The sequence below is a fragment of the Orbicella faveolata genome, unplaced genomic scaffold (assembly GCF_042242905.1).
Source record: "Orbicella faveolata isolate gen_17 unplaced genomic scaffold, um_ofav_v1 contig_48, whole genome shotgun sequence".
Lineage (NCBI taxonomy): Eukaryota > Metazoa > Cnidaria > Anthozoa > Scleractinia > Merulinidae > Orbicella > Orbicella faveolata.
In genome coordinates this window covers 10,147,831-10,170,898 of record NW_028301578.1, presented here as the reverse complement: position 1 = coordinate 10,170,898, position 23,068 = coordinate 10,147,831, and the positions used below count along the sequence as shown (strand labels likewise).

The following is a 23,068-nucleotide window of genomic DNA, read 5'->3' as shown; positions in this document are numbered from 1 at the left end:
ACTACACGTGAAATCTAACGCCGAAAAGGTGAATTCATTATTCTTGTAATATCAGTGTTCCCCAGGGATTTTGAAGAAGCCGACAAAAGTCGAAATTTTGCCAGCACTTATTGATCGAGTCTCCAAGCCCAAGAGCCTTTTTCGAAGTCAGAAGTATCGTTTTAAATAATTCAGCACAACTGAACACAGTTAAAAAAAATACAAAAACAAAAACAAAAACAAATGTAAATACCTGTAATAGACAGCGACACCAATAAGAATAAAAACAACAGGTATGACTACCCCTAGAGTGATTTTGAGGATAGTACTGGGGTCTTTCGGCTTGCTAGCTTCTTTTGCATCTGGTGGAAAAATCAAACATTTAAAATAATTTGGACATTTACCATCTGCAACTTTTATTTATTTTTTTTCTTTGTTTTGTTTTGTTTTGTTTTGTTTTTTGCGATCTCTTTAACTTTGGCCATCTGTATTGCTCACGCTAAACGCTAGACATCCTAGCAACAGGTGATCCACTCACTAGAATTGTCATCTGGCGGTTTACTATATAACAATACTAATACTTCGCCTATCTTGCTGTTGACTACCATATCAACCGTTAAGTATCATTACTTTCTGCTTTACATATTGAAGTGCAATCTTACACTCGATGCACCCGTCACTGTTAGTCGTTCCACGTCGGAGGGTTGTCATTCCCTTGCCACATGTTTCGCAGCTGGCCCGGCCTTCCTTGTCTTGGTAGCTGCCTTTACCACATAGTTTACAATCGAGGCTGTTTTGGTCATGAAATGATCCGACAGAACAAAGCACTGAAAGTCAAAACAGGCGTTAACTGTTTGCATTATTACGGCAGCTCACATGACCAACCGTAAGTGCTTGAAAACAAAAATCTTTCCAAGGGTAAACATTACAATCAAGCTCATTAGATCTATAAAGGATGTTACAATTAAGCCAACGTAATTCTGGCCCAATCCTAACATATTTTCCAGGGTGTATTTCCACGGCGAGTTGTCGTAGTAGCCACTTGTGTTACATTGGCAAAATAGTCGATGAAAAAATCAATAAAATTACCCACCAATTATGCAGCACGCATAATTAGGTTTATGTAACACGAGAAAGGGTCATTGTTAAGGATATCTAGTCGGCGGAGAACAATTGGCCTTACGGGTTGTATCAGATTCCTTTATAAAAGGTGTGAAGACATGATCATCGCAGTAATACACGCAACTTAAGCAGTTGCGAAATTAAAGCCTGAAAAACACACACACACACACACACACACACACACACACACACACACAAATATTCAGGCCTGAACGGGATTCGAACGCATGACCTCTGCGATACCGGTGCAGTGCTCTACCAACTGAGCTATCAAGCCATCTCCGAGCTGGTCACTTTGTGAGTTTGTAATACACGCGTAAATGATGAAGAATGCAAATAAATATATTCATTTGAATATAAAGGTGTGTCGCCAAAGAGAGGTCCTCTCTTTGCTCCTAGCTGCTGAGCGTAAACGTCGCTGCTCGTAGCTGTCAGAAGTTTTAACCCTCTCCCGCCCCTTCTTAACATTGGCCCTACCCCTATTTTTTTTTTTTTTTACTTATGCCTATATCCAATTCACACTTATGTCATCAGCGTTCTAGTTCTCCCCACTTTTCATGAATGTTCGTTGTTACTGTCATCACTTCATGACGTGACAGGATAAGTGTTTATGGGATAAGTGTTAATTTGCCACAATCGTGGCAAATTAATCCCAGCAGGGCTGTTGTCTCATTTCATCAAACTGAACTCGCCACCGTCAGGTAATGAGCTGAGAAATAAAGCCATTAGCAGTGTGTCTTCTTTTGAGTCGTAACGTAAAAATAAAGAAAGAAAGAAATAAATGGATAGATAAATCAATACCTAACTAAATGAATAAATAAATACATAAATAATTAAATAAAATAAATAAATAAATAAATAAATAAACTTACTACTAAATACTCACCACATCTCTTTCCATTATTGCTTGGGACAGAGCCAACACTGCAAGTAACCTTAGAGAAGAGATATTTTAGTGAAGACCTCTGAGCAGTGGTGTTTATTCCATGTAAGCTTATCGTGAACTGTCCAGCAGCAACGGCATACTGCATCTGAAACAACACTTCTTCACTTTTTTCTTCGACATTGCCTTCTGATGAGGACGAATTAATATCCTTAAACAACACCATTGAAAATAGAACTTTAACGTTTGTGTCGACTGCTCGTTTTGACCTTTGATTGGCTTTCGATTCACATCCAGGAACTGCGACGGTCTTTAAGTTACATGAGTGACATCCAGAGAGTGTTGAAAGTGTGTTGCTTAATCTCTTCTTGAGTGCCGAGCGTAACTCGTCGTGACTCTGGATGTCCTCGCATTTCATTCCAGGAAAATCAACCGAGAAGTGATGTTCTATTTCCTTGGGCGCGGCATTTTCTGTGGTAGAAAGTGAGTTATAATTGTCAATTTGAATAACACTTATAAACTGGAGAATTGAACTGTTTTTGAAACTCAGTGACTGATGGCTTCCATTAGAATATTGGCTTTTCGAGATTTTATTTCAATTTACAAAATAAAATTTACGGAAATATCGCAAAGAGTAATTTGGCCTACTAATAGTTACTTCCATGTCGCTCTGGATTTTTGATGTTTTGCAGAAACAAAGGAACGGTCTGGGAAAGTAAAGCTGAACTCACATTTTATCATGCCAGGAACTTTTCGTTTCTCTTCTGTGGAACAGTACCTCAAATATTTTGTGCTGGTACAAGTAACCGACCTTCCAACTTTTAAGCACGAAATCTAGTCAGGCAGTTTACCGAACATTGCCCTGGGTACAGCAGGTTTTTATTTCTCGCGACTTGACTGGGATTGCAAATCAGGCCATGTTACCCAGGGAGCAACTTTTTCTGATGATAGTTAGGAGATAAATCGATTTCTTCAGTTATTAATTAAGAACTATAGTGCGTTGTTTGATCAGTTATTAATACGCACTTAAGCAGGTTGGTATAGTCATATCCATGATGCCATTCCAGGTCCACTCTGTGTCAGGGCCGCAGACAAAGGTAGTCACTGCCTCAGCACTGAAAGAGTGACCTTCATCGCAGTTCATAGTACAGGAAATCGCTCCAGCAACTTTTTGGCAAGATTTTTTTCCATTGACGGGCTCTCTCAATTCCGGACACTCTGTAGAGTTCAGATAACACGCCGTTAGTGGTGTCCTTGTGTTCTTCCGCAATGAAATTTATAAGAGCTTTCTTTACAAGTGTTCAAGAAAAGTTTCGTTGCTTTCCATACAATCATGCAAAATAATGCATTTAGTGTAAATACAAGATAGGTTGAAAAAGTTAAGATATGGCTACCTGCTGAGGACGGTGCTCTTAAAATATCGCAATTCGTAAGTTGTTTAGAGAGTTGTCTCCTTGTCTCTCGAATGTATGTTAGGTCAACAAAATGTAGAGAACTGAACGTAATTAGTCTTAGAATAATAAGGCAAAGAGTTTAAGGCCCTGGTAGCAGACCACTTCCTAAAATTCAAATTAATTTATTCTCTTGGGTCCTCTTGGACTGTCGTGAAAAAAAAATGTGTCACGCTTACACAACAGATGAACAAATTCATAGATTTCTTTCATCATTGTGCTATAGACTGATAACTTCTGTAACCATCATACCTCCTTCATTGATGATTTTCTTTTCACAATTTACTCCCCAATAGCCTTTGCTGCACTCGCAGTCATAGCGATTCACACCATCGACACACGTCCCTTTGACGCATGGATTTGAGCTGCAGTCATCAATATTAATGTTACAGCCGGTACCTGAAAATCCGGGTTGACAGCTACAGTTGTATTCGTTCTCATGAAACTCGCATCGGAGGAAGTGCAAGCAGTTGGCAGTGCACCTGTCAAACGCTGCAAAGCAAAGTTGTAAAACGTTATAACCTGTTGGTTTTTCTTTCGTTTCTAGGATAGTATGAAAATCGATGTACTCTTGCGGTGACGGAAATGAACTGAGCTACCGTCTATGTTAAATATAAATGTAAACTGCAATACGGAAAAGCTCTCAGGAGCTCATTACAAAGTGTTCCAATAAGACTATGGAGTGTTGGATTTTGTGGCGGCAGAAAAACCAGAAAATCCACAGAAAAGACCCTCGAACAAGGATATAGAATTAAAAGGGAACTCATCCAGGTTTTTAAAATAAGCAGGCACCGAATCAAAGTCACCGGCTACTACAAGCATTTGCGGCAGGTACTTTTTGTATTCCAAAGTTTATTAATACGCAGTTTTGTTTCCCCAACGTAATCATGATACATGACCGGATCTATGTCAGGAAATAACTGAACAAGTGAAAAACTAAACAGTGTGGCTATTGTATGTACACCTTTGAAGCAAGAGAAACTTTTTTAGAGGGCCTTTTGCCGTCATTCAAACTTACATGTACATTGTATCAGATTTGCCAATAAATGGACATTTTCGACGATTGAAGTGGAGGCAGCAGACTATGCTAGCTGTCTTTTATTGCCACTGTTAAAAAGTTAGGAAGACAAACAGGTAACAAACAGGTTACCAAATATTACGTGGTGTGCAGGAGCGTAGCTAGGGGAGTCCCTGGGTGCCCGTGACGCCCCCTTTTGTAACCTACAACAGGTTTCGAAAACGACAGGACTTTCTGATGAGTACTCTCACTTGGACAAAATGTGAGCCCTCCCCCCCCCCCCCTTGAAAATTGCTGGCTACACCCATGGTGTTCTAGTTTTGAAAGCCTAGCCGTGTACGTGTGCGCGTGGTGAATGTGGAGCCAATACCGGTATGAAATTTTAGCAAAGAAAAAAAAAATATCCATCAATAACGCGAGTGTTTGCTGTACAAAAGAAACGAAACTTCTAAACATCGAAGCACAAACTAAACAAAACCGCTGACTTCTTGAGTGGTGATCAATGTATGTGACAGAAACTATATCACCGGTAAAATATATGTCATCTTAATCCATTGACCATCCATTGTTTCCCCGATCATTTACAGCTATTTCATTCCAAACATTAAAACAATTTTGTTGCCCGCTACTGAAAGTTTTTATCTTCAACTTTCATAATTGACATAACACTAATAACATTAAAGCGACAGCTGATTCATGTTATTACAGTTCAATTAAATAGAAATGAATTCACTCGAAGATTTCAAAAGTAAATGACCTAAATAGGACTGTACCAAGAATGCTAAGTACCTTTACACTGTGTCATGAATCGTTTTTCTACATGTCCTTTGACTCCAAAGAGGAAGCTGTTCCATGCACGCAGACTTCCTGCGATAGGCCACGTGCAGTTATGAGCCGCGTTCCACATGTCTAAAGGACTTGCCGGAACATTCCAAAAGCTTACTTGGTGCATAGTGCCGGCAAAAGCTGTTGAAAGGTTTGAAATCTTTACCCCTGCGAGATATCGCTGGCCAAGCACAACCCACCCTCCGCCAATGATCGTATCGTTGGTCTTGACGCCTCTTGCCTTTTTTATTTCTGCCCTATCAACGTACACCGAGACAGTCCCAGTTATCGCCTGCCACACGACTCCCAAGAAATGCCAGTGATCGTCCGTAAACTCAAAGTCTGCACTTACTGTGCTATCTTTGATCTCCAGCTGAACTTGAGACTTTGTAAAGGAAAGCACGATGATATGATTTGGTTGCTCAGGCACACTGTAGCTGAACAATGTTCCTGAATTGTATCTGGAGTCTGCACGAAGATACAGGGCGATTGTGAAAGAATCCATGTTTGGAAGACCTTTGCCATCTGATAGCAAAATCATGTCATCTATGCTTTTGCGTTTGAAAATGAGATCAAAGTCACTGCCAAGAACTGCAAACAAAGTGAGAAAACGAGTGTTAGGATACTCCCTATATTGTGAAACATTCCCTACAATGAACTTAAAATATAATTTGCAGCGGTTCCTCTCGAAAGGGTTACCATTTCATGGGCAAAGGGATATAAAAAGGTAGGGAGTTGACGAGTCAAAGTGAAGATAGGTCAGGGGAAACTAACATTCAAGTATTTCAAGGACCATTTCGAAACATCTAAAAGTGACATACTTAAGGACTAATTCATCCAAGTATTTGAAGAGTTCTTCAATTAAATGATACAGGGAAGGGAAGCAGTGTTCAACTGTATATATAAGAAAGGCGTGAATGACTAAATGCTACATAACAACAGATTGTATAGTCAGATACATTTCTTAAAATTCTTAGGCTCCATTTTTGGACAGCTCATTGACATGAAGAATTCGCGAGGTGGGTGAAAAGATCCGCTCTACTTCATTGTTTTCAATTATCGACTTGCTACTGTTCTTATGGGAATGTTACCATTTTAAATGGCCGAGCTACTTTATAACACTTTTTTAAGGACGCTGCAGATTAAAGAGAAATTTAAAAATGCAGCTTGCTGTGCTGCTAATGCTGTCGTATGAAGTACCGCGCAACCCACCCCCCCCCCTCTCTCTCTCTCTCTCTCTCTCTCTTTCCCTCTCGCACGCGAGTCCGCAGCTCGTCAGCAACTCTCTCAGAGTTTATGAAGATGATATATTTACTTTCAGTCGCTTTCAGTGGCTCCTTATTCCAAACTGATGGAAATTTTGGTAATTCGAATATTTGACTTCGTCTTTTGACATGCCATAACAAATGCATTTTTGAGCTAATTATCCTGCAATGAACATTTCTTTGACCTTTACAGAAAATGATGAAATCAATGATGACGACGTCATAATCAACATATAAACAATGGTATCCTGGAGAGCAAGCTAAGTACCATCTATTAAACGTAAACAAGTCTTTGTACGTCTTATTACCACATCCCTCCCCTCAGAAAAAATAAACAAATAAATAAATCTGAGGGAAGGGCTCATCCTACGTCTTTCTACCTGTATTGCGTTGTTTAGGTAAGAGTTTCGATTTGAATGCACCTCCGAGTGTCAACTTGAGTATTTTCTATCTATGCGGCATTTCCCATTTCATCCGTTTTACCAATAAAGAACTGTCATAAATACTAACTTACAGATGTCACAGTTGTCTCCAGAGTAAGAGGGGTAGCATTCACAGCTGTAACTATTCATCATATCCTGACAATACGCGTTTGGCATGCAAGGCTCTGAAGCACAGTCGTCAATGTCCACCTCACATTTTTCTCCGGTGAAGCCAGCTTTGCACGTACAGCTGAAGTCTTCTGAGTAATTATAAGACCTACACGTGCCGTGATTGAGGCAAGGCATTGATAGACAGACGTCTGTAACGTTTTGGCACTTCTCTCCAGTAAACTGACTCAAACATTCACACTTGTAACCTGGTGTCAGATCAATGCAGGTACCATTGTTGATACACGGGTTCGATTCACATTCGTTGATCTCGGTTTGGCAGTAGGTTCCATTGTATCCGGCGGGACACAGACAAGAATACCCGAGAATATGGTCAACACAAAAAGCGCCATTTTGACAAGAGGCATTGACACAGTCGTCTATGTTAAGCTCACAGTACCTTCCAGTATACCCATCAGCACACGAACAAGTGAAACTGTTGACCTTATCGTGGCAGGTTCCGTTGTTAAAACACGGCCTTGGTAAACACTCGTTTATTTCCAATTCGCAGTAATCTCCGAAGTAGCCAGCGCTACAATTGCAGTAAAAATAGTTATGAGAGTTAACGCAGAAGCCATTTCGACTGCAGTTAGTTTCTTTGCAGTGGTCAATGCGGTTTTCACAGTTATAGCCGTTGAAGCCCTCTGGACAGGAACAGGTGTAATTTGCCACTAGATCTGAGCACGCGCCATTATTTGCACACGGACTGGATTTGCAGTCGTCAATATTAACTTCGCATTGCAGACCTGTCAATCCATTAGGACAGACACAAGCAAATCCGTTGATCTGTAAAGTAAAAGGAGACTGATTTGAAGTTCCGTCACCGTATCGCTGCTATATACAAGAAACAATCCAATGTGTTTCTACTACTTATGTATAGCACACCTTTTTATTAGGCGTTTTAATTTCCTACGTAGCTATAGTCTGGCCTCCCCTTTGTCAGCAGCTCGGCAGTTTAACTAAAATCAGATTTTTTGAAAACGCAAACTACGACAGCAAATCTAACTATCTGAAAGCATCCATGGGTCCGTGCACCCATGAATCCATCCATTGATGCATACATGCATCAATGCTTCCATACCTCTATGCATACATTTACTCTTTCATTTACCGGAGCAAAAAATCGGAATAATTTGCCAACCAGTTTTAAGGAAGGAAGTTCAATCAAAAAAAAAAAAAAAGGTTTATGGGTAGGTAGACCTATACTATCAGGTCAAGCAAAACTAATTCTGTAACATTAAGCTAGTAATAGTAAAAAAGTAACCTATATTGTGTGTGGTATTCTCTGCAGAGCCCTTATTGAAACCAGATTTAACAAAAATACCGTGTTCAAATAAAAGATTCCATGCATGCATGTATCCATCCATCCACAAAGAACGTTTATGGATTGTCATTCATCCTCCAAAATCATTGTCGACGAAAAGGAAAAAGTTTTGCCAACCTTACCATGTTTTTTTTTTCCTCTAAATCTTTATATTTCATTAAATTCTCATACAAGTAAATAGGGACTACATCTACTAACCTCAACCGAACTTAATTCATGGAATGTACATAGGTTGCTCCGCTTAACGAATGTTACTACTTGTCTGGGCTTGTGCTTAATTAATACACGCGCATAACGTAGGATTGAGCATTTGCACATTACCTGATCATAACATGTTCCTCCATAGTAACAAGGGAAAGACAAGCACTCATCGATTTGCACTGTACAATCATCGCCCAGAAATCCAGATGCGCAGTCGCAAGTGTAGCTGTTCATTCCGTCTCTGCACGTGGATCCATTACCACAGGAACTTAGCACGCAGTCGTCGATATCAACCTCACAGTGTGGTCCGCTGAATCCATCAGCACAGGAGCACTTGTAGTTATCCACTTTGTCGATACAAGTAGCATTATTGGCGCATGGAGAGCTGGCACACTCATCGATGTCAATGCTGCAGTTTTTTCCTGTGTATCCCTTTTTGCAAGTACAACTGTAGTCATCTATGAGATCAGCACAAGCTCCATCGTTTGCGCATGGATTCTTTCCGCAGTCATCGATGTTTACTTCGCAGAGAATACCAACAAAGCCGTCAGAACAAGCGCATTTGTATCCATCTATTACGTCAATGCAAGCGCCGTCGTTTAAGCAAGTGACATTCTTACAGTTGTCTATATTGCTCTGGCACTGATCTCCTTCGAAACCATCTGGACACTGACAAGTAAAGGAAGTGGTACCATCAAAGCATGTTCCATTGCTCAAGCAGGGCATCGAGGCGCAGTAGTCGATGTCCACATTGCATATTTTACCTGTGAAACCTATCGGGCACACGCAGGTAAAGTTGTCCACCCCGTCATGACACGACCCGTTGTTTGAGCAAGGACTCGATGCACAGTCATCTATGTTGTTTTCGCAGTGTAATCCATCAAAACCATCGCGACAGTCACAGCGATAGGCATTAACCATATCCACACAGCTGGCTTGATTTTGGCAGGGACTGGAGATACATTCATCGATGTTGAACTCACACGCTGATCCAGAAAATCCCCTCTCGCAGATACAATAAAATTCATTAATTTGATCTAAGCATGTAGCGTTGTTCTTGCATTCTGCCCCAGCACAATCGTCGATATTATGTTCACAATTTGTCCCGTTAAATCCTGCAAGACAATTGCATTGGTAACTGTCAATTCCATCACGGCAGTGGCCCCAGTTTTGACAAGGGTCACTCGCGCAGTCATCGATATTCTCTTCGCAATCGTTGCCTTGGTAACCAACCGGACAGACGCACTCGTAGTTGTTTATTTTGTCTCTGCAAGTGGCTCCATTCTGGCATGGAGATAACAGACATTCATCAATGTCCGTATCACACAGTCTTCCCGTATAACCAGGCTCACATTGGCAATGATAACCACCAGGGAGATTTCTGCACGAGGCATTGTTTGAACACGGCGAAGAAACGCACTCATCTATATCCTCTTCGCAGTTAGGGCCTCGGTAACCATATGCGCATGAGCAGGTGTAGTCGTTGAGCAGGTCTTGACATGTGCCATTGTTAAAACATGGTTTATCTTGACAGTCGTCAATATCAGTAGCACACTGCTTCCCAGTGTAACCAGGTTGGCAGGAGCACAAGAAATCGCCAATGAGGTCAGTACACGTGGCGTTGTTGATACAAGGGTTAGAATAGCACTCGTCGATTTCTGGAACAAATAAACCCCCTAGAATTAGAAACTATGAGTTTCCAGCTTTAAGTGGTTGCGGACAAAAAATTAGGTAAACGTGACACAATTTAAAAGCACGCACAGAAGCTCCGCGAAGAAATGGAATTGTACTTAGGCGGTATTCTATGTTAATTGACAAGTGATCAAAGTTCATAAGCATTCTTTTGTCAATCGATTCCAGAACTTTTACGACGTGTTCTTTTTATCATCATTCGCAGTCCGTCTCATCTTAATCAATCGTAGCCACCCGTTTTCGTCTTCGTTTAAGTTTACATCTTCAGTGTCCATCTGGCTTAGTTAACAAACTTCTTTTTTGATGAGGTTTCTGTTTAATTGAAATGATTTGTATGTTATAAACGTCTCTTGTTAAAACTATTGCTGTCTTAAAGATTTTCTTTGAAATTTATCTTACTGAACCATTTAGGGAAGAGCGGCTCTCAATGTTTCAGTAAGACTACTGACCTATACAGTCTTGTGCGTTCTTTGATCCGGGTCTCAGTGTTACAGTTGTTCCTGGGCATGAAAAACACACACGACTCTTATCACGTGGCTGAAAAGAGCGTCGATCGCATAAAGAACATGGGGCCAGTCCAGTTGGGGAAAATGATCCAGCCGGGCACGGAACTGTGGAAAATAATTGATCAAATGCTAGTCATCAGAATGAAGATTTTTAAATTCGTTTGGAAGAAACAATATGTAAAACCATCATTTAAATCCATTAATATTAACATCGTTTTCGACATTGACACAATGTCTACTTAAACTGAATGTGCTAACGACGTGTTCTTAATTAAAGAACGTAGCCGAGGTCAAGTTTTAGCACCTAAATTGAGGAGCGAAACAGGTCCTTAAGTTACTAGGTATGTTGCCGGTCCGCTACAAGCCAACTCAGCATTCTTTTCTTAGCTTGCCCTTACAAAAGGCTAATAGCTAGCAGGCATATCATTTAGATTCCCTGGTGGAGGAAGACACTGTGTCCATGTCGTCCAAAGAGCACAAGGAAACTTCGCAGGGTACGAAAAAGAACCAGAACCTCTTAATCCAAAAGTAACTTTGCTAGAAATCAGATTATTGCATTTCTTTGGGAGTAACACCTGGTGTATCACATACATGGAATCTTTTTTTTAAAATACATACCTTTACATTGTGTGGAGCTGTTAGATCCCTCAGCAGAAGTTGTCTTGTTCGGACTGCATTTAAAGCATGAGCTTTGGCCCTCCTTGGACTGATAATAGCCCTTGTCACAAAGAAGACAGGGCTCCATTCCGGTGGGCGAGTGCGAACCAGGTCGACAGAGAGCTGCCATGAAAACAAATAGTCAAGAGAGGCTGCCAGTTATGCTTAGTCCTAGAGGTTGCGCACTTCACTCTACCTCAATATATATTAGATAATATCTTTAGGTCTACTGAACACTTGACGTGACCACAGGATATTCAACCTCTGGTGAAATTCTGGGACCCTACCTTTACTCCCTCCCCCCTCCCATTGTGTATTCGGCGTTTTTTTATGTTCATTGATTCCGCTTTGCCATATAGCCAAGGTTATTAGATTGCTCATTCGTTAGTGTCAACAGCTCAGAGCTGAGAAATTTCTGTCTCATCAGCTTTATTAGAAAAGTCAGTTACCTAAGCAGTCGGAGCTATTCTGTGTTCTGGAGTCTGTTGTGGAAGTGCCTGGTGGACACATCGCACACTCTTCCTGTGCACTGAGCTCTTGGTATGATCCGATAGGACAGTCTTCGCACTTTCCAGTGGTACTGTCTAAGTAAGTCCCCAGCGTGCAGTTTACTGTAGATCACAAAGACAAAGATGCAGTCAAGAAGTTTGTATGAATGTAAAACAAGCAAATTCAACTTACCTCGACAATAAACTAATGAGCTCTTTACAGTTATAACTAAAATAATATAAGGCAAGATAGTTTTGCTGTAAGCGTAATTCACTAGCAGGAAACGTCTTAGGTACTTCGTGAGAAATGCTGACAAGAGCTTAACGGCTAAAACTAAAATCTGAAAAACTAGAAATAAAACTTTATCCTGTGCCTAGTTTAAAATGAGGCACTTGAAGCATCGCATTGTTGGGTCTTTTGGCGCAAAAATGCGATCAAATTAATAACAAATGTTAATTTGAGGAAATATACTAACGGCAATATCCCTTTTTATTAAACGTTTGTCCCTTGGTACAGAATTGTTTAGGTTCTGAGATGTTGAATGAATTTCCATCAGCTACGAAGTCAGTGCCATTGATGGTCAGACTGAGATTGCCGTTGTCAACTGCAGCTTTTATCCGACTGCTGATGTTTTTGGCAATTTTTGTGCCCTCCTCGCCAATGAAGATCTGGCCTTCTTTGGTGTCATTTGCTTCAATGCCATTAAGGTCAACTACAAGAGTTAAGCATTAAAATATCATTATTGCACTGAGACTCGATAATAATAGGTTGTGGCATAGATTATTTAAAGTCTTTGACTTTGTGTCTTTTGGTATCTTTTTGGTTGCCTTATGGTTAATATGTTGGCGAGAAATATTTCCAACGTGGCTGCGCTGATAGGCTAGAGACTTTCTCTCACAGCTCTTTGCTATACCCAAGAGTTTGGTTTAGGTAAAGGTGGATAAGGACAACCGGATGCTATTTAAGTCCCATCCGGCAGTATACAGATATTTCCATTCCATCCATACCACGGAAATGGGAATTAAATTAAAACCCAGTCATGAGTTAATGCCTTTAAATTTTCAATTCTCGGAAGCTACATTCTCCGTTATCAGTATAACGAGTAACGTGACTTTTTGACATTAAACCATTGCAAAGTGAGAAAAAGGTCGGTTGAACGATTTAATTTAGGCAGGGTGATTCAAAACTTGAAGTTTAATTTTCTAACTATCTAGTTTTAGGAGAACAAGTCTTTCTTCACACGCTAAACTGCAAGTTATGTAGAAAAACACTTTATTATAATCGACGCAGACAACCCTTTTGTCATTTTCAGGTGTTCAGTCGTCCCAAAAAACAAACAATTAAAATACTATTATTGACCTACCAACGATATCTAGAGTAACTGTGGTTCGTGGAATTGATCGTCGAGTTCTTCTATGATGACCAACATCGTCTGGAAAATAATAATAATAATAATAACGTAAAGAGATTAAAGATTCAGGCAATTCAAATTACAGGGCTTATTCTCTACAGGTAATTATACTGAGGTACAGTCTTAGTTTACAACAATTGGATAGTGCAAGTGCGAGTGCAAGTGCACAAGACTGTAAGATGAGATGTGGCTGGACAAAGTGGTTTTCTGTCAGTCTGTGTGTGTCTGTCTGTCTGTGTGTCTGTGTGTCTGTCTGTCTGTCTGTTCAGATCTGTAAAACAAATATTTAATAAGCAAGCTCCCAAACTGATTTGGTGCAACGCTTAGATCTATTTGAAAACATCCAGTAAGAAAGCGTGCACTTATAGCTGCACTTCTCGGACTTAGTAGAACAACAGTTCTGTAGTCCAAGCCGTTCACGTAATGTTGAAGCAAGCAAAGAGAATGTTCATCTTCTTTTCCGCAGTGTTCTCTTAAGAAACTAGACAAAAATTTTCTCTTTGTAAGTTCGAGTAATGCAAACATTCTTGAAAGTTTGGAAGAACTCGAAAAAGCACATGCCGTTCGTGTTCCTTTTTGCATATTTCCACTATGCAAAAACTTGATAGCCTAGGGATTATGCAAATCCTAATAACAGAGGCTTTGAGCAAACAATTAAGAATAAAAATCAGCGATAACATTTTCGAATGACGTTTCGATGACCCGTGCACCATTCGAAATTATTATCGCTGATTTTTATTCTTAATCTATTATGAGCCTCCCAGTACCCACGGAGTAAGTCGGACTTGATCTAGCTGTTCGCTTCCATTTTCGCCTAGTCTTGGGTTTTCACCAGGCCAGATCGATTCCCCATGACTCATTACCATGTCATGAATAATAATACCTACGGTAGAATATTACATTATTCCATCCAATTGAAACAACGAGGATGTTTCTTGTTTCTTAAAATAATGAGAGCTTTGTGTAATGTTGCCATACCTGCTGAACGCCTTCTCCTACTGATAACAAAATCAACCGCAGCACACGTTACTTTCACATTTTTTGCCTTGCACTTGTCCTTGAGTGCTGGATCTTGGCAGACCTCTTTGAAGAAAGACTCGTTTAACAGTTGGATAAAGTTCTGTTTTATTTGAGCCTGGGCTTCTGGCGTATTACAGTCACCATAGTAGTAGTGCAAATCCATTGCCATCCTGACATTGTTGGGGCGGTATACCTCTACAAAAGGGTGGACAAACAAAACGAGTTGGGTCTTCCTTACATTATCTGAGGGTCTGGATGGGTTTTAACTGAACTGATAGCAGAGAATAGGTCAAGATTTGTGAAAATATGAAAAATATGCGGGGTTTCTTTTTTTTCTTTTTTTAACTAAGAACTGCGATCTCAGATCAGCAAAATTTGCCGATAGTTGAGAATGAGCTGAACTTTGACTGATAACTAAATAAAATCGCCCAAAATGTGGAAAGCTTTTAAAACACGAAATGGCGAGATTACGAAATGGCACTACAAGTAAGAGTCCATGTGGGATATGGGTGTCTGTAAGCGTTACCTTTACAATTACTGAGAGCTAACCACTGTCAAGGCAGTAATATTTAGGCTAATCTGAGTTCTATTGAGGCTAACTGGAGCCATTTGGCCATTTCGTTGCTTAAAAACGCCCTGAAATTTAACTGATAACTGAGTTCCCACCATTTCATCTAGACCGTCTTAAAAAAAAATTGTGGCTTGGTAAATATTGACAGAATTTCATTTCTAGTGTCAAGCACTTTTATAGACCATGGGAACTGCGTCATAACATTAGTTTTTAAAACGCAAGTACAACCGCTAGACTCAGGCCCATAATACCCTTCTCCGTTGACATTTAATTAATTTTACTTCAATATAAAACATGATTAATTCAATCCACCATTTGGATTACACTACATTGTTATGTCCTTAGCAAATGACATAAATCAAGATAAGATTCCAGAACGGTAAAAAAGAAAAACTATGAAAGAACATATTAACATTGCGAAGTTACTTACGAAAATAATATCAAAGTAACACATAGCAAAGGAGCAAAACAATTATGTCAGAAAATTTCAATTTTCGGTACACTTGCACAGTTGACACAGTTGACGGTTTGTTGTCACATATTAAAAATGCCCCTTAAAGACAAGCCATCGCCAAAAGAAGACAGGGAATGGTATTTATGTAATTTCTTGTGTTGTAGTGTAAAAAGGAAAAATGCAACTAATTATTTACTCACTTGTACAGTCTGGAAAACGATTGGTTGGCATCCAAGTTCCTCTTGCTCCGCAAACCCACATAGTCGCAGGTAAAGGTTGGGCAAAGTCCGATTTGTTGCTGCAAAAAGGTGAACAGAACGTTCCAAACATCCAATCGTCACAAGCCTTTGCGCCCCCTTTGGGAGGAGGCAGGTCACTGCACTTCGTCGCTGTACGAGTAAAGAAAATTAAATTTTTCCAACAATTATTGTTATTGTTCTTCTTCATTCTTTCTGACCGGTTACTTTCAAAAGTACTTTTCAACATTGATTGTTAGTTTTGTTAAAAATACAAAGAACCGCTGATAATAATTTTGTTCATTACAATGTCGTCATCAACACAATATCTTCTGCATAGTGAGATACAGGCAATTAGGGGTTAAACTGATGGTATTCCGAAGAGGTCACCGTAGTTTATCAAGTATTAGCACATAATAGGAGTAAAACAGTACGCGACAAAGAGGAAGTCGACATTAAATTTAACACCAAAGAGTTTGGCTAGTTCAAGGTACTGAGCGGTAGTTGCATGTGGCACGGGACGTTTATACAACTTTCAGATGCTTGCCCTTTTCTATTTTTTCAAAATTGGGTCTTCAAATATCTTAGGTTAGTCTACCTGATGCTTACGTTTAACCGTTATAGTAAACTGGCAAACAGCTGGGTCGTTATCTGGATTATCATCGTAAGCTGTGCAATGCACATTCCATGTCCCCCAGTAAAACTCAGTCCCACTTTGATGACTGCATGTTATCACCAATGGACTATTGCTGTTGTCTTTAAACTGAGGTTCGTTCCACGTAACTGTTGTTGTCATCTTCGTAGCAGTAATTTTCTGGTCTGCGGGGCAATATACAACCTGAGGGCCTAAATTATCTACGATGAAAATATATAAAGGGTTTGTGTCAAGAAAAGACTCTATCCTCGGAGCAGATTCTATTACATTGACATAGCTCTACCGGCCATTTTGGCGATAATTCTTACACCACACAATGACAAGAGAGAAAGAGCGGAGAGTGATCGGTCTTCACTCTTAGACCGAGGTGAGATTGTTGGCAGCTGACAGAGTGCTGGACTATAATTTCCTAGCCTTTTACTCAGACATTATATGAGTAAGGAATCATGTCAGCAATATAAAAAACAGTTCGGAAATCAATTTGGCATAATTCGCCATACACGTGGCAAAATCTCTTTCGGACTCACCTTCCAAAACTACTTTAAACGAACACTCTTTCTTGTTCCCACTTGCATCTCTTGCAGTGTAAACAACAAGAGTAGTTTTATTGAAGACGTGTGGTGGGCTGATCCCTGCCGGAACAACTGTAACTTGTGGTGGCAGATCGTCGTTGTCCAGAGCGACAGGCTCCGTCCAATTAACCAATGCTGTAGAATTTACATTGATGCTTGCGCGAATATCTGAAGGACAATTACTCTTGAACACTGGTGGGGTAACATCTATGAGAATATGTCAATACAAAAATACGTTAAGATTTCAGACGTACCATCTTCCTTGACGGATCATCATAGCCCAATCGTTTAACTATTATAGAAATCAGCTGACTTTTAAAAATGCAGTTCTCTAATAAGCTAAAGGCCGCATGTGTCTCTATCCACCCAAATAGAGACGGAAACGTTATAGATCTATGTAACATGTGTTTCTAAATAAATATAGTTGAATCTAAACATCCGCTGTGTGTTTTTGTTGTTGTTGCTGTTGTATATAGCTTTACTAGACTGGAATAAACTTCTAATGAATACTTTAAAAGTGAAATGTTTTAAAATAGATATAAATGTTTCTTTCAACAGGGAGCCCACTTCACATACATGTGGTTTTCAGTGGGGCCCTGCAAAAATAAAATTGCAAAAGCTAAAGAGATAGTAGATTAAAAATAATAATAACATTTAACCATTGTGCTAATAGAAATATAGAAAACAGTAAAAAAAAAAAAAAAAAAAAAAAATGAGAATTAAAAATTAAGAAAAACCCCTAATTCGACTTTTAAAATTAAAAATACTGATACTGTTCCTAACTTCATTGGGTAAAGTATTCCATTCATTAACTGCATTGTAAATAAAACGCTTTTGTCCCCAGGAGTGACGGGATGGAGGCCTAAAAATGCTGTCTTTACTTCTCGTATTATACCCATGAATATCTTTAAAACTACAAAAATTAAAATCCCAGTCTATTAAACCATTTAAGGCCTTAAAAATTAAAATCATGCGATGAAACCTTCTTCTTCTCTTCATGTTCTCCCAGCCGAGCTGTACGAGTGCCTCTGTAGCAGATGAATGCATTGACTTGTCGAGAACAATCCTCGCAGCTGTGTTTTGCAGTACTTGGATTTTATTCATCAGGATTACATTGTTTTTGTCTCCCCATGTAACATCCGCATAGTCTAATAACGGTGTTATGGTCGTCTTAACAAAAAGTTCTCTGATGTTCCTCGGAAGAAAACACTTAATTCTTCGTAATAAACCCAATCTTTGCGAGACTTTGGCACAGAGGTGTTCTACATGGTCTGACCAAGTCAGATTCTCATTTATTCTCATTTACAACATTTACTAAGCGAAAAAGACTGACCAGCCTCTATTTATATGCAGTTATCAACGATACACAAGATTGACACTGATACTGATACAACACATACTCGGATCAATATATGATAATTTACAAAGCGGTTACCAAGGCACTGTAAAATTGAAGATTCATTTTTGGTCCAGTTTCCATCATTCCCACACAGAATCGAGCTAACTCCTCCGTTCCCAGAGAAACCATGTCTGCATTCGAAAGAGCAGACAGTTCCACTATCTGGGGAAAATGTACACATGTGCGGGTAAATAAAACCATTCTGAGGCGCACTTAGTGAAGAACAGGAACGTACTGAAAAGAAAATTAGGACATAAGAAAATAAATTAATAAAGTAATTAATCAATTAATTAAATAAACTAATTAATTAATAGTTGTTTCAAGTCTTTAAAATAGTTTACAATCACACCGATGTTAATGAGTTTTCTCAAATGATAATAATTTACGCGAAAACTCTGAAATATTCACTGCAATGGACCCATTAGCCTTTTAAGTCCCAAGCTGAAACGTTAGATTTTCTAATGTCATTTGGTGGTAAATCGTGACAATATCACTTAGTTGGTGATTTCGTTTACTTTCGTCATGTCCTACGTTATTTGCATTGTAACCAGAATTAGATTTTGATCACTCCATAGGATTAATGGGGCTTTTCCAATGAAAGTGATTTTTGTATCATTTTGCAAAATGCAGTCACGTGTCTCAGTAACCAGTAACTGATCCTCGGGAAGGTAATAAACTAATAAACAAAAAAAAAAAAGGGAAAGCTATGCAGAGGGAAGGTTTTGACGGTTGTCAATGGCAACACTGATTAGTTTAGACTACTGTTTCCAAGATATGGAAATCTGAGACGTAGCTCCTTTACGATACTAATCTAAATAGGTTTGGGAATTACAAATTTAACGGGCTTAAGTTAGGAAGTTAAAGTTTGATGCAAAAAGGGAACATAACGTTTACGAACTACTGGTCGCTTACTTTTACAGGTCGGAATCGATCCGTTCCAGTACCCGGTAAGATGGCCCGGTTTGTGAAGGCAGGTGAGGATCTCGGATCCCAACAAGTTATATCCATCTTTGCATCTCATTTGACATGTGCAGCCGAAGCTGTTGTCACAGTCTCCCACTAGAAAGCCGTTTAATGGAGGAAACAATGTTTGGCATCGCACAACTGTAGAACAAATTACAAAACAACACATGTAACAGCGAGTCTTTCTAACTCGAAAATGGTGATGTCTGGAAATGCCCTTATGGTACAATATTGACCTGCATACTGTTTAGAAGACTCGCGCACACAGAGAGACAATTCGTATTTAATGTGACTTAGTGTGTCGCTGATGGTCGAAAAACAAAAAGTTATGGCCGGTGTTTCCCGAGGAGAGATCTGCCACAAAATAATGCTCAATCTAAATGCCTACTTAGTTGCCAGCTACATCTATATTGAAAACTATCGCAAAAAGCCTTCCTTACGCGGAATGTTTTGGTTAATAATAAGCAATAGCAATTTGTTTTGCAGGGAGATCTATCATTACTTAGTAAAAAGCTTACTTTCGACCGTGACGTGGAATTTGCAGATTCTGTAATTTCCTGCTGCGTCACTTGCGTTGTAAATGACCTCATGTCGTCCTTCGTAGAACTTGTTCCCGGAAGGAACACCATGTTTCGTAACATTGGTTGCCATGCCAGAGTTATCTGTGGCAACCACTACAGGCCAGTTTACAGTGGTATAGTTTTTAGCCCTGTCTGCGTACCTTCTGATGTCACTACTGGGACAAGTACCGCCGAACAAGGGTTTTTCCACATCTGCAAGTATTGGAATAATAAAAGAGAAATCTTATTTCGGAGCTCATTAAATATTTCTCTTCCACGAGATTCAAGTTTTAGATAAATACCTAGGTAAGTAAAATTGAAACTGTTCCTCATCATGCCCGACGTAGCGCCCCCAGAAACAGAGAATTGACTTTTTTTTCTATTCTTTTAATATAAACTAACCTTTGCAAAACGTAGTGGTGTTTCCTGACCATTGACCGTCGCTAAGGCAGGTCACTATTGGCTCTCCATGCAGTCTATAGCCTTGGGGACATGAAAAGTGACATGTAGTACCGTATTCAGGATAAATTCTGCAAGAGTCGGGTGTCACCTGACCATCTGATGGAGCTTCAAGGGACTTACAATGGACAACTATAGAAAATAAAAACAAAACAATAGTTTTACTAATAAACGATTTAGGCATTTCCTCTCGTCAACATCATCCTTATAAACTACGTTCAGTGTGCAGTAGACTGGCATCATTATGTGACTCAGAAGAACAGGATTTTAAGGGTCAATAAAGCTTTCTCCTTTTACACATTCGCGACCATTTTGGTAAACACCAAGACCAAAAAAGACCACTTGGGAAAATAATACCCGTTACACTCATGCAGTGGTATAAATACGCTTTGTGGAAACAAAAAAGTGATAAGTGATCCCTATTCATGTTGCTTCCCTTACCTTGACAATGCGGTTTTTCTCCAGACCAGGTACCATTTGCTTGACAGACCCTCTCAGTCGAGCCGTTAACCAGGCGATAGCCACGGACGCAGTACAGAAGACATTTGTCACCAAAGACGTTTTGCAAGGAACCGCCTCCGCAACCAGACAGTATGCTGTTTGGAGGGGGAACGAGTCGATCACACTTGGCGACTAAGGAAAGACAATTGAATGCTGACTTTAATTTGTGATAATAGTTTTGGTGGGAAGAGATGGAAAGATCGACTCGTAAAGCTTTCAATGAAGCATTTCTTTTTACAAATATGCAGTCAGAATCTTGTTTTTATAAGCTTTACCCATTATTATTATTATGACATGAAAATGTGGATTATGACATTAACTTAAGCATTATTTTACTTACGTTCACACTTTGTCTCATTCCCAGTCCAGACACCAACCGACGTAATCGGATCCTTCTCGCAGATTCTGCGGTCAGAGCCATTCATTGCATGGCCATCACGGCAAGCGAAGGAGCATTCTGATCCATACTGATTGTCTTTGGTACACTGTAAGGAGCCTCCAGCTGGAGCATACAATTTAGGCAGGCATCGGACAACTAGAAGGAGATGACAAAACAGCAAAATTAGCACGAAAATTCGAATTTTAGAACGTTAGTCCTTTTTTTTTTTTTTTTTCTCAATACATCTTTCACTTTATCGGTAGTTATAGTTTTTCAAATGTAAGACCCTCTAAGAACTTGACGTTTTGCAACGTTTAAGCTCGACAGGTTTCTGCATTTTAGTAATGTAGCACGTTTGAATTTCCTAGTTTATGATTTGCGTGACATTAAAATGGCGGCCCATAAAGTCTTTCGTGTGGGTCAAAAGCTGAGTTATCGATTAAGTTATTGGTACCCGAACGGTTCTTCCACTAGACGAAGTATCAATTTCAATCTGTTGGAACATTACAGTAATGCATTTTCGTGTAAATACGCAAAACCAAGAATTACAAATGTTTCTGTTCCTTTGTTCATGTCTGTGCCCCTCCGAGGGACTCCAACATGGCGTCTCGCATTAAGGCTTTATAAATTTGGGTGAAACACTCCTCCGAATAACTCGCGAATAAACACTGCGCGGACTTAAAAATCTTAGCGAGGCTGTTTAGATATCAATCAGCTATCATATACCAGATTCTTGAGTTAATATATTCTGGTGGTTACGATTTTTAACTTTAATGGCGTTACAGAGTAACCAGCAACGTATAACTACGCCTCAGAAAAATAGAGCCACGAACAACGACGACGAAGATGCAAATGGGTTCCATGCTTTGCATGCTATAGTGCGAGTGGCTGCGTGGCATTTTGAGATAAAAGCAAAGAAAAAAAAAAACTTTTATGCATCCTTTGTAAAAATTGACATATTTTAGGACTTCGTCATGGACAAAGAAAATGTCTAATGATTCGGGGTCAAATTTCTTTGGGTAATTAATGGTGTGGTACCCTTCCGGTATTTACGGTTGATGTTTTTGTAGCTCGATCAGAGGCGTTCTTGCTAATTCGTTAATAATAGGGTGGACAGAGAGCGCTTTCCTATCAAATACACCTAAAATAAGGCCATGTTTATGAAAAATTCAATTTCTTGAAAATACAAGAGTTGAGACCCTTGAACACTTGTCAAAAACATTTTGAAACGATCTTGCTGAATTTTCCTCTAGATGACTGTGAAATTCAAGGGAGCTACACAGTGGTATAATGTTTTTCTACGTAGCAACGGCCACAGCGACGGTTGTTAACAATCAGAAAGTGACCAAAGATATAAACGAGTGTCAACAACTATAAACGAAAGCTTGTAGAAAAGCTCTTACGACATGCAGAACTCGATAAATGTAATTACTTTTGAAATGTGTTGCCTGAATCACCATCACAGTACAGGCTCATTAATTTCCCTTCCAAAAAGTTATATTTCCTACTTCTGCAAGCTTTCCACTTCCCCGATATGCAATCTGCAAACACCCTTCCACTCCCCACCCCCCCCCCCCCCCCTCTTGATTTCTGGCTTTTTAAATGCTTAATCCATCGTGTGACAAAATTTCAATGCATTTTTCCAGGAGCCATAATCGGGGACGGAGACCGTAAGCGCGCGCCATTTCAAGTATTGGGGTTGTCCCCATGATATGGGACAATAATTCTATTTTTAGAACAAATTGCGCCATCACATGCGGCACACGCGCGTACATGCTGCGAGGATTTTTGCGAATGTCGCGCCGGGGAAATGGCGTCCGAAATTCCCGAAATGTTTCATGCTTTTGCCCCTCAACTCAACGCGTTTACGTCGGTTGGAATTTTGC

The 23,068-nt window shown here is 39.7% G+C and overlaps 1 protein-coding gene across 2 annotated transcripts in view; it reads right to left on the bottom strand.

The window, feature by feature from the left end:
- The window catches only part of LOC110060092 (uncharacterized), a 49,198-nt gene that overhangs the window by 3,284 nt on the left and 22,846 nt on the right, over window positions 1–23,068 (bottom strand). For both annotated transcript variants that reach the window (XM_089280637.1, XM_089280638.1), the window contains 23 exons: window positions 21,144–21,338; window positions 20,744–20,935; window positions 20,246–20,434; window positions 19,802–20,056; window positions 19,233–19,424; window positions 18,357–18,554; window positions 16,877–17,128; window positions 16,304–16,549; window positions 15,659–15,847; window positions 14,392–14,628; window positions 13,366–13,434; window positions 12,478–12,714; window positions 11,963–12,124; window positions 11,475–11,636; window positions 10,800–10,961; window positions 8,779–10,316; window positions 7,058–7,919; window positions 5,243–5,869; window positions 3,688–3,927; window positions 3,011–3,202; window positions 1,988–2,455; window positions 642–806; window positions 233–341 (listed from right to left, as the gene is read on the bottom strand). In XM_089280637.1, the coding sequence (XP_089136763.1) occupies window positions 233–341; window positions 642–806; window positions 1,988–2,455; window positions 3,011–3,202; window positions 3,688–3,927; window positions 5,243–5,869; window positions 7,058–7,919; window positions 8,779–10,316; window positions 10,800–10,961; window positions 11,475–11,636; window positions 11,963–12,124; window positions 12,478–12,714; window positions 13,366–13,434; window positions 14,392–14,628; window positions 15,659–15,847; window positions 16,304–16,549; window positions 16,877–17,128; window positions 18,357–18,554; window positions 19,233–19,424; window positions 19,802–20,056; window positions 20,246–20,434; window positions 20,744–20,935; window positions 21,144–21,338 (7,138 nt within the window). The remainder of the gene's footprint in view (window positions 1–232; window positions 342–641; window positions 807–1,987; window positions 2,456–3,010; window positions 3,203–3,687; window positions 3,928–5,242; window positions 5,870–7,057; window positions 7,920–8,778; window positions 10,317–10,799; window positions 10,962–11,474; window positions 11,637–11,962; window positions 12,125–12,477; window positions 12,715–13,365; window positions 13,435–14,391; window positions 14,629–15,658; window positions 15,848–16,303; window positions 16,550–16,876; window positions 17,129–18,356; window positions 18,555–19,232; window positions 19,425–19,801; window positions 20,057–20,245; window positions 20,435–20,743; window positions 20,936–21,143; window positions 21,339–23,068) is intronic.